Genomic DNA, 12,830 nt, shown 5'->3' on the forward strand with positions numbered 1-12,830 from the left:
TTGATATACCTTCATCGATATATCATTGATAAATACACAAAACAACAATGGGCCCAGCACCGAACCCTGGGAGACTCCACTAATAATATTAGTCCACGTACAGCAGTGTCCATTTATTACCACTCTCTGCAGTCTTCTACTCAACCATCCCTTTATCCATTGCAGCAACTTGCCCTTAATTCCATACAGCTCCAAATTGTACAGCAGTCTTAATGTGCAACAGTATGAAAAGCTTTCCTGAAATCCAAGTATATGATATCAAAATTACTTTTTGCATCCAGTTCCTTTGTGACCACATCGTACTATCCAATTAAATTGGTCCGACAAGACTTTCCCTCAACAAACCCATGCTGTGTCTGAACTATTACTGCAGTCTTGTCTAGGTGATCCTGTATCACCTCTTTAACCAGTGATTCCATTATTTTTCGTGGAACAGAAGTTAAACTAACAGGTCTATAATTATTTGTCATGCTTTGATCCCTCTTTGTGAATTGGGGATACATTTGCACATCTCCAATCCATGGGGACCTCCCCTGAATCTAAGGATGCTCTGTTAATTATGGCTAAGGGTTTGCTAACTTCCCTCACTGCCTCCTTCAATATAACTTGATATATTTCATCCACCCAAGGTGCCTTTTTTATGTTTAACTTCAACAATTTCTCCTCCACTTTGCTCTCAGTTATTACAAAATCACTTAGCTCCCTGTTAGAGTTTGATAAACTTCTGGCATTCCCCTCGTGTGAATGTAAATGCAAAATTCTCATTGTTTATCATCTACTTGAGCAGGATCATCAATAGTTGAAGCATCTATGTTAAGTTAACCAATTTGATTCATCCCCTTCCTTCTAGAGTTTACATAAGTAAAGAAGCCCTTGTTGTTTTTCTTTGCATCCTTTGCCAAGGATTTCCTCACAATCTGCCTTTGCCTGCCTAACCTCCTTTGTGACTTGATTACAGACTAGTTATATCTACCGTAGGCTTCTGTGTCGCCTGATAATTTATATTCATCCCATGCACTTTTCTTCTCTGCTAAGAGCCTCATTAATTCATCTGACATCTATTTAGGCCTGAACCTTGAACAGTATTTCTTAGTTGGAATGAAAAGCCTAGTAGTCTCCAATATTAAGTCCCTGAAGGCTTCCCATTTAGAATTCACTGTTGGTAACATCAATTGATCCCACTGTATAGAATTTAAAAACTGTCTGAGACCACTGTAGTTACATTTACGAAATAAAAACCCTTCCATTTACCTTGATGGTAGTTACATCTTTAAGTAAATCCCACATCAGTACACTGTGATGACTGTCCCCTAGTGGTTCCTTTAGCTGCAAATTCTTAATACATGAATAATCACTCCTGATAATCAGATAAAGAGTATTACTCCCTCTGGTTGCCACTCAAACATGTTGCTGTAGAAAACAATCCTTCAATAAATTCACAAAAGTCTTGCTAGCATGTGAGTGAGCAATCTACAAGTTCCAGTCAATATCTGGAAAGTCAATATCTGGAAAGTCAATATCTGGAAAGTTCAAATTCCCCATCATAAGACATTCCGATTTACTGGCCCACTCTATTTCTCAGCACAACTGTTTGTTGTACTCATCAAAGTCATTAGGCCTATAACACACTCCTACTCTCATTTTCCATTTCCCAGTGTTTGTCACACCAAACAGACTGAACATTGCACTATCCATCCACGTCAACTGGATGCACTTACTTAGATTTTATGTATTTCTTAGCTAACAGCATAACTCCACCTCCCTTTCAACCCTGTCTATGTATTCATGAATATTATTAATAAATGTAGGAAGTAAAAATGGGTCTAGCATCAAACCCTGGGGAACTCTGATAACGACAATAGTCCAAAAGGAGCAATGGCCTATTGATATTCACTCTACTCAACCATACCATTATCCATAGCAGTACAGTCTGGCCTCGTATAGCACGATAGTTGTGTTCCTAGAAACCCTCGTGCAATATAAACAACAGGCCCTATGGGAAAAGTGGGGTTAGGTGCCGACCACCCAAGATCGAACACACATTTGGAACCAAAACATTACCAAACACAATAAATAATCGGGTAATTTTAATCGTTATGAAATACTTACGTATTTTATAACGATTAAAATACGTAATAAAACATATATATTTTTTATTATAATATAATAAAAAATATATATTTTTTATTATAATATAATAAATAATAAAAAAAATATTTTTATTATTTATTATAATAAAGTATTTTTCGTATTTTTTAATACTAAAAGTATTTTTTACGAATAAAATACGTATTTTATTCGTAAAAAATGTATTATATTAAATAAAAGTCGTAATAAAATACTTACGTATTTTTAATACGTAAGTATAAATTATAATACGTAAGTCGTAATGAAATGCTTACGTATTTTATTACGACTATTACTTAATAAAATATTGCTAATGCTTTTGCTTCTATTGTAAGCAAACTTGTTTTTTTATTTGATTTTCTATCCAAACAGATGACAGCCGTTCCATCTCTTCCAATTCTTGTCTTAATCTAATGGTTTTTAATTACACTTTGAGTTGTTCCTGCTATGAAAGTTGTTTTTATTTTCTCCGCATTCTTTGTAATTCTCGGCGTTGCCTCATTTAGGTCTGTAGCACGTGCAATATCACATGGTCTTTCATTTCGCTCAAAGCGTTACACAATTTCATAGTTTTTCTCTATCGGCAGAGGCGGACTGGCCATAAGCCTTACCCGGGAAATCGCGGTGGGCCGGAGGCCGGTGTGATTTTGGCCATATACCGTAGTATGAGGCCACTATAAATTTTCCCGGGTAAGAATTTTTGACCCAGTCCGCCTCTGTTTATCGATATTGCTTCTTTTTTTTTTCTCTCTCTCTGAATCTGCAGTGTCTCTGCCAGGACGCTTCCTTTTCACACCTTTTAAGTATTTTACTCATTTTTAAAGCACAATTAACGAGGAGGCACGCTTAATACACATAAACAAAGCTGGGCGCGTGTAGCAACTGAATAAACAACACCGTAAAGGCCGAGAAACACTATTAACACCCCACATTTTACTAAAGCACATTTCTGGGGGTTACTACCATAAAACAATAAAAACAATTTCCAGTTTCGTTTCTGCTAGTGGAATCTGTTATAAACTGGTAGTAAACTCCATCTAATTGCATTTGCGATTATACCGATAGCTGGAATTGTGTTGGTTTTTACGTTATTATGGTGAAATGTGTTTCCCCTTCACTGATATAAAACACATAAATACATTTTCAGAATCTTCTTCATTCCTATCGTGTTGCGTTGGGTTGGGGTGATTCCGCGTTCGACTGCCATTTCTTGTAAACACAAAGGCGAATCGTGCATAAGCGAATTCGGTTCGTGTTATGTAAGATAACGTTCCCCTATTTATAAATCGTGTATGATCGAATTCGTGTAATGTAAACACGTGTTATACGAGGACCGACTGTACTTTGTCTCTAATATTATACTGCTCCAATTATGTTTGAGCAGTTGCCAAAACAATTACCAAAACTTTTTCAAAATTTAAAAATATATACATTGTCAAAATTGTTGTTTGCATCGTTCTGTTCCAATTTTCCTTGGAACTTAAGATAAACTAACAAGTCTTTAATAACTCCTGTTACCTTTTGATTGAGCACATGTCCAGTGAATAGAAGACTCCTCTGAATCCAAGGATGCTCTCATAATTATAGTTCTTTTACTGCCTTCCTTAATATTATTATTATTATTATTATTAGCCATATGGTGCAAGGAAGCCTGAGACTTATGCAGCACCAGCCAAAAAAATTTCCAAGTTACCCTGAGAGAGAGAGAGAGAGAGAGAGAGAGAAGAATGATGATATCCAGCTCAGGACCCTGGGTGTGCCAAGCCCATACCCACCAGATGTGAGCCCCTGGGGTTAATTAGATAGACCTCAACCATCACTAGGTGCTTCTTTTTTTTTTCCTTTTCTTTTTTTTTTTTTTTTTTTTTTATGTTTAACTTCGTCGATTTCTGTTCCTCTCAGTTATCACAAAATCATTTAGCACCCCTTTCGAGTTTGATACGCTGCTGGCAACCCCATCTCTAAAAATTCGCTCATATATGAACGTAGATGCAAAATATCAGTTTAGTTTGTTGGCAACCTGATCAGGACCAGCAGCAGTTAAACCATTCATATGTGGTGGACCAATGTGAGTCAACTCTTCTTTCTAGTGTTTGCATGAGTAAAGAAGCCTTTGCTGCTTTTCTTTGCATTCTTTGCCAGAGATGTCTCATAATCTGCTTTAGTTTGCCTAACCTAACCTAAGCTAGATGATCTTGTAATAATTGAGAGTAAAATGGAGGAGAAATTGTTGAAGATAAATACAAGAAAGGCACCTGGGGTGGATGGGATTTATCCAGTTATATTAAAGGAGGCAGCAAAGGAAGTAAGCAATCTGTTAGGCATAATTATGAGAGCTTCCTTTAACTCAGGGGAGGTACCCACAGACTGGAGATGTGCAAATGCAACCCCAATTCACAAAGGCTGACACAAGTAATTATAGACCTGTGAGTTTAACTTCTGTTCCAGAAAAATTAATGGAAGCACTGGTTAAAGAAGCACTGCAGGATCATCTTGACAAGAATTCAGTTATAGCTCAGACACAGCATGATTTTGTTAAGGGAAGGTCTTGCCTGACCAATTTGATTGGATACTATGATGTAGTCACAAAAGAATTGGATGCAGGGAATAACTTTGATATTATATATTTCGATCTTAGAAAGGCTTTTGATACTGTCGCACATGGAAGACTGCTGCACAAATTGGAGCAGTGTGGCATTGGTGGCAAATTGTTGCTATGGATAAAGGGATGGTTGAGTGGAAGAAGACAGAGTGGTAATTAATGGATACTGCTCGTCGTGGACTAATGTTATTAGTGGAGTTCCTCAGGGTTCAGTGTTGGGTCCATTGTTGTTTTCTGTATTTATAAATAATATTGATGATGGTATATCAAGCTTAATGTCCACGTTTGCATACAAAGGGTGGCAGGGTTGTTAAGGTCACTTGCTGCTGCAACAGGATCTGGAAAGGTTCAGCAGATGGGCTGAGAGGTGGCAAATAAAGTTTAACATGAATGTAAAGTACTACATATGGGAAACAGCAACCCCAGAGCAACGTATCAACTCTGTGGTACTACACTGACAGTGGTAGAGAATGAAAAGGACCTGGGGTAATTGTGCAGGCAGATATGAAGTTCTCTGACCAGTGCAGACGTGCTGCAAGAGTAGCTCATGGTGTCTTATCAATGATATACAGGAATTTTTCTAGCAGGGATAGGGAGGTGATTATTCCCTTGTATAAGGCAATGGTCAGTTTACACCTTGAGTACTGTATACAGGTCTGGAGGCCTCATTTCAAGAAGGATGTAGAGCTGCTGGAATGAGTACAGAGAAGGACAACAAGGTTAGTGAACATAACGAAGGATTGCTCTTACGAAGAAAGGCTTAAGTTTTGCAAGTTACAGTGTCTGGACACTAGGCACCGGCGAGGTGATCTGATAGAGGTGTACAAAGCCTTGAATGGTTTGAGCATGCTCAATGCTGATGGGATACCGCCTCTTGCTCAGAATAATCACCTGAGAGGGCATAAATTCAAATTGATGTGCGGAATTGATGTGTGGATAGATGTGCGGAAATTTGCCTTTAGCCAGCGGGTAGTTGGTTGGTGGAACAGACTTCCATCCTTGTTGTGGAAGTTGATAGCCTAAATAAATTTAAGGCTCAGCTGGACAGGTATTTCGAACAAATGGAGGGGTGAAGTGGAAGAGTTTTTTTTTTTTTTTTTTTTTTGGCTGATGCTGCATAAGTTTGCTTTCTTGCATCATATGCCTCTGCTAATGCTAAAAACCTCCTTTGTGACCTAATTGCAGACTAGTTTATATTTACTGTAGGCTTATATCACAGATAATTTATATGCAATCGATCTATTTTTCTAATCTGTCCCGCGTCTCATCAGTTCATCTGACACCCATATAGGTCTAAGCCTTGATTACTCTCTCTTAATCAGTTTAAAAGACCCAATAACGTCTATGATTACATCCTTGAATGTTTCCCATTTAGAATATGCTGTTGGTAACACCAACAGTTGGATCCCCAGCATACAATTTAAAAACTGTTTTGAGACCACTCTAGTCAACCTTATGAAAGCAAAACCCCTTCCCTCAGCTCTTGATGGTAGTTATATCTTTAAATAAATCCCACATTAATACCCTGTGGATTGGTAACCAAGTGGTTTTTTTTTTTTTTTTTTTTTGTAGATTATTAATGCATGAAGAGTTGTTGATGATAATTAGATCAAGAGTGATGCTTTTTCTTGTTGCCACTCTTAACACGCTGGTGTAGAAAAAGTTATCTAGTAAATTTGCATGTCATATTAGTGTATGGGTGTACCAACCCACAAGTTCTAGTCAATATCTGGATCATTACAGCCATTTGGCCTGCACCACACTTCTATTCTCATTTTTGTTTTCCCAGTGCTTATGTTACATCAAACTGACTCAACATTGCCTCTGGCCATTCATGTGAATATGATGCACTGCCTTAGATTTTATGTGCTTTTTAACTAAAAGCATGATCTCTCTCTCCCTCTCCCCCCCCCCCCCCACTGTCCTTGCTGTTATTTCAGTACACATTGTAGTTCCCAGATTCAAATTCTGCATCACTTGCTAATAAAAGTAACTCAGCATTACTTTTCTTCCAAACAACTGCTCACTCTGTATAAATAGCAAATCTGCCCTGCCATGGAATATTGTTCCCACATCTGGGGTGGTGCCTCCAAAACCTCTCTCAGGCTTCTTGATTCCATTCAGAAGAGGGCAGTTAGGTTAATTAATGATTCATCTCTAACAGTCTCTCCACTCGCTGTCTCATAGACGTATTGTTTCTGCTGCATGCCTTTTCTACAGATACTTCCATGGGCACTGTTCTTCTGAATTGGCTTCTATAATTACCGCTCTCTCTTTCAAAACAGTCCGAACACGTGCTGCCACCAGCCAACATCCATTTACTGTCCAACTTCAAACCCACAGAACCAACTTTTCATCTTCCTTGTTAATTCATTCAATTGCCGTTTTCTGGAACAACCTTCCTTCATACGTATTTCCTGAAAATTACAGTCTACAGAAGTTCAAGTCCAATGTCAACAAATATCTTCTTTCGTCTAGCTCAACCTCCAATCCAAGCACGGTACTAAGTACTATAGGTTCTAATACCTCTCGTGTTTGGGGTTTACATAAAAAAAAAAAAAAAAACTTATATTTGATTGACACCATTTTTCTGTTATTCCCTACATTGTCTGCATTTGATGACTTTTATTAAAAATTCTACCCCATGAGTGCTGCGCTATCTCTCCAGGCCTGAATTGATTGACAAAGGCTCTCATCATGTACTTTTTCCTGTTGTTTTTGGGCATAATTTCAGTTGAAAAATTTAATTCTAACTTGACTTTTTCTGAACATTGCCCTGTACTTGTTATGGAAATCCTCATATCTCCTACTCTTAATATCAGTAGTACCAGTGTATGCATCAGTATTACCTTCTGCGTCATTTAAAGATGTTAGATGATAGACGATGATGATGATTTGTTGGTTTTTGGTGCATCGGCATCTTAGGCCACAAGGTGGCAATAAGACAGTAGATAGATTATAGTTAGAAGCACAGCCATAAAATGTTATCATTGCAGATAAATGAAAATGAAGAATAACTTGATATGAGGATAAAAAGTTACAAAAAAAAAGACTCTATATAAAGTTCATAATTAAAGAAGGACAATCCAGAATTCTTTGTGAAGCATGTATACACCAAATATGTGTGCTTGACAAAGGATTTCAATATGCTTTATATTGATCAACTTTAATTTTTGTACAAAAACAGGGTGAGTTGTAATTAATGTGTGACCTTAGTGTGGGTCTGAGTCTGTATGCTTGTGAAAATATGGGTGTTCAAAATGCAACAGTTTAATGAAGCAAGTTTGGGAAGCTACAAAATAAGGCAGCACTCATCCTGCAGAGTTTTTTTCTTTAAATTTTGTGTACAAGTTGTACATTATGTATGAAAAATTCTGACAGAAGTAACATTCATTGCAAAATATGAAAGTATTCAGCATAGCATCATTACAGTCTACAGAAGGCTTAATGAAGACAACACTCAATACATCAGCTGCATGCTGTGAGACTGGATAATGGTGCTTCATAACCTTGTTGGAGGTTGAACAGTGTTGAATTTAGAGAATAAATATCTATCCAGATGTGGGTTGCCATATTTTATTTTGTAGCATTCTGAACTTCATTTGTAATTTTGGACATCCATAATTCCAAAGAAATGGACTATTTAGAATCGGACCCATGCTGATATAATATATATATATATATATATATTTTTTTTTTTTTTTTTGCTTGGAATGACCTTAGAAATCACATCCTGAAGTTAACTACATTCCTTCTGACATGTTCTGTGTATATTTTTGAATTATTATAATATACAGATTGCACAGTGCCTGTATGTAATAGAATTATTTTTTTATTGCCTGTTAAATTCAATATTTTGCCTTTAGGTTCTTTGGCACTTGGATATTTTTCGATGGAGTTTCCGGGAATTAACTGGTCATGCCTGCATGGCGGAATCGTGTATTTTTTGTGCCTTAAAGGTAATTGGCATTCTGATAACATTTCTGTTTTCTGCATTGTCTTATTATAAGTGTTATATGATCTGTTGCCATGGTATATGGTCTGATAACAGCAGGAAAACTGCCCTTAAATATTATATATGTATCAGTCTTATTTGTATTATCTTATTTGTTGATCCTTCTCTCCGGTATATGGTCTGATGACAGCAGGAAAACTGCCCTTAAATATATATATATATATATATATCCTTCTCTCTCTCTCTCTCTCTCTCTCTCTCTCTCTCTCTCTCCCTCCCCCCCCCCCAAATACAGAGGATGTGGGAATGGCCACTGCATATCCCCAGAGCAATATGGCCTTAGTTGCTAATGCTCCTAAAAAAACCAAATAACAAACTCTGTCTGTGAGTGAGTGAGTGAGTGATGGCATAACATTTTGTTACAAAAATATCTTTCTTGTTCCTTAACATAATATTTGTATCGAATCAGTATCACATTACATGTTATAAATATTTCATTGTAAAATATAAAACATGCTATTTGTAACATTGTTTTTTAACAAATTTCTTTTTACAGAATATTACTTGAATATCCATTTGATATGGTAGCAATTTTTAGGAAAGTTATTTTTTTATCTACCATTCAAAATGTCATTATTCGAAACATTTTGAATGGTGAATAAAGTTCACTGGACACCTACTGATCTAACTTTAACATTAGATACTAAGGTGACAAGCATTAAATATAGAATAATGCGATATACAGTGGTGCTTTTGACCATTCGGAATCACCACCACTGTTATTTAAGTAATAAATTAAAATATATATACAGTGTTTCAGTTAAAAGGTACTGGGATCCATCTCATTTATTTTTATGTTTAGTCTATTTGCCATTTTGGAGTGAAATTTTTGTCAATTTTTTTTTTTAAATGAACTATTACGATTCAGATTTTATGATGGAAATTACTTAAATGGAAGGGTGCTTCTCATTCTCAGTTTAGCCTAACAGCATCATTTGTGATACTTCTGAAATGAATGTAAACTAACTTTATTTGGGGGAAAAAAAAAAAAAAAAACATAATGGTTATATATGATGTTTGCTCTTTGGCACATGCATTTAGCTGCACAGGAGCAGTTTTGTGTTGCATCCTCACACTTACATTTATTGCTTTTTTTTTTTTTTTTTTTTGTTTCGAAATAAGATCGTTTTGCATTCCAGTGATGTTTTCTAAACAACTTTTTTCATTGAAGGGTGGGGGGAAAGCAACTGATTAGGAAAAATTTAAGTTTAGAAATTTTAAATTAAATTAATATGCAGTTGAATTTTAATATCGAATTTAAAAATTTCCACCTAAATAAGCCTAAATTTTTGCAGACAGCAATATGTGCCAAATTATATGTGGAATAAGTAATGAATATTTATTGTTTTTGTCATTAATTTTGCTAATAATTTTTTTAAAACTTGTTTTCATATTAATTCAGTCATGGATACATTATAGATCATTTGGGATTATATTTTTAGATTGTATATTTATAATTTGATTTTCCTATTTATTATGCCCTTTAATAAAAAGATAAAACTCTGCTAATAATTTTAAGCAACCCATAAAATTGCTGTTGTGGTGAATCAAATTTTCTTTATCACTTCCGAATGACTTTTATGCAGGAATTAATACAATTCAGTTAATTGTAAATTCAATACAGCATTATTTAAAACTTGGAACCAGAAATCTGACTTTTTTTAAAATTTTGCCTGTCAGTTTTGCATATAGGTTATTTTTATTTTATTTTTTGGGTTAATGAAGGCAATATAGTCATTAATAGTTTTGTGACTATTAATGGTCATTAATAGTTTTTTGACTTTTTATATAATAATCTGTGTTTTCCACGAGAAAATCCAATTGTTAATGATATTGTTAATTTAGAAAATGATTTACAAACAGAAGAATAAATATTACCTTACTATGTGAGTAAGTAACAAAAGCATAATAAGCATAATAATGTTTTTTTTTGGCTTTTTAGAGGTATTTTTATCAGGTATCTGTTTTTGCTTTGTAAATTTTCTGGGTGAGGATTGGGCTTTTTCTTTCAAAATTATGATTTTGAAAGCATGAATATGTATTTTTTATGATTTTGAAAATAATATCTAAAATTTCCACTATGACAGTTCCTTTGAAATTTATGGAATTGTGGACAGACTGCAAGAAAAGCTTAACCCAACAACCCTTAATAGTGGATTGTTCCATATCCCAGTTTTTTCCTTACTTTTATACTTGTTAAGGATGTTATACCCCATCCAAAACTGTGAGAGATGTTGCTTCCTTCCTATTAGTAGAATCTTGTTAATACTAACTCGTTTTATACAAATCACTTGTTTATATGCAGCACCTACCATTCCCCTGCAAAAGGATAGGCTTTTCTATGTAAATATATTCGTTTATTAAAATTTTATTAAAATTCTGTTAATATGTATTACAGAGTTCATTTTCACCCCATGAGAAATAAATATTGTTATTTTTGTGTTTAATTCAAATCTTGGCACACTGTCTCCATTTATTGCGCCCCTATTATTGCCTCTGGCTACACAGTTCCCTACTTCCTGAAGCTTGGCACTGACTTGTTAGAAATTACTTTTGTGTAAACAAAACCAGTTTATGGTATCTGAAACATAAGTGCACTCTGTAAAACTTCTTTCTGTAGGATGAGCTGTTATATTAACAAAAGAATAAAAACAGTTTTTCTAAGTCTACACTCCCTCTCTCTCTCCATGGGATTAAGGTCAGTTGCAGTTGTTACACCAGTTCAAAGAGTCTTTTGCTACAGTACAGTATAATCTATTTTTTGTTCCATTTTTCTGAGCTGATGTCTTTTTTGAAACTTGCATCTTTAAATTAATATTTTAAAACATATAAGAAATTACCTCATTCAACTTCATAGAATATCTTCAATACGACACTCTCCAAATATAAGCAACTAAAAACGACTTAAAATAATTTCAATGCATTCTTCCACTCATTGCTCGTGAATGATTAGACATCCCAGGATTGTAGATGAAGGCCGCAACCCAACCCCAGAACATATCAAACTCCATGAAACTCTGAGTAATAGTAGACATTGCATCAAATTCATTAAAGCATAACTTATGCTTTAATGACGGACAGAAGCATAAGGACATTAAAGGATAAGCTTATGCTTTAACGAATTTGACGCAATGTCTTCTATCGCTCAAGAGTTTCCTGGGGGTTTGATATGTTCTGGGGTTGGGTTAGGGCCTTCATCTACGATCCTGGAGTGTTGATGATGTTGTTGTTATTTAGTTTTTAGGAGCGTTAGCAACTAAGGCCATATTGCTCCGGGGATATGCGGGTGGTCATTTCCTGACCTTTCCACATCCTCCGTATTTGGTGGTCACGGACTCGAACCCTGGTCAGATCAAGAAGCGTGTGCTACGCACTGCTGCTCCTGCCCACCTGGCTACGGAGGTGCCTTGGGGTGTTGAATCATTCATGAGTGATGAGTGGAAGAATGCATTAAAGTTATTTTAAGTCATTTTTAGTCGGTTATATTTGGAGAGTGTCGTATTGAAGATATCCTACGAAGCTGAATGAGGTAATTTCTTATATTTTTTAAAATTTGTTTATATTAAATCTTATATAGCAGTGTTATGGTGACAAAACATAAACAGACAAAATTAAGCCTGGAAATTATACAAGAGGCTGATAGGATGGATCGAAGTAAAATGGGCATTGCAAAGGAATACACCCCTTTACCTACTTTATCTACAATACCAAAAAATCGAAAAAAATTTGACGTGCGTGACACTGGAGCAGCGATAAAAAATCGAATTTGTAGTGCAAAATACAAGAAACTTGAAACAAAACTTTTCAAGTGGTACCAGCAAATGCATGCATCTAATTTGCCAATGTCAGGTCCAATTTTGCAAGAAAAAGCAAATTATCTAGCTCAGCAACATGGAATTAGCATACAGCAGTGGCTGGCTTCAAAGATTTAAAAACAGGAATAACTTGGTTTTGCGAAATGTTTGCGGTGAGTCTGGATTAGTTGACAAAGAAACAGGTTGTGTTGTGTACAGACCATTCTTGAAAAATATGAGACAAAGGATATTTTTAACCTTGACGAGACAGGTTTATTTTATAATTTGCTGC

The 12,830-nt window shown here is 35.5% G+C and overlaps 1 protein-coding gene across 1 annotated transcript in view; it reads left to right on the forward strand.

Annotated features, from left to right (window-relative positions):
• Positions 1 to 12,830, forward strand: part of ec (ubiquitin specific peptidase echinus) — a 378,892-nt gene that overhangs the window by 105,065 nt on the left and 260,997 nt on the right. Inside the window, exon 3 of the mRNA XM_090378841.1 lies at positions 8,596 to 8,688. Coding sequence (XP_090234967.1) covers positions 8,596 to 8,688 — 93 coding nt within the window. The remainder of the gene's footprint in view (positions 1 to 8,595; positions 8,689 to 12,830) is intronic.

Source organism: Mastigoproctus giganteus, chromosome 8 (assembly GCF_048544385.1).
Source record: "Mastigoproctus giganteus isolate SK-2022 chromosome 8, ASM4854438v1, whole genome shotgun sequence".
NCBI lineage: Eukaryota > Metazoa > Arthropoda > Arachnida > Uropygi > Thelyphonidae > Mastigoproctus > Mastigoproctus giganteus.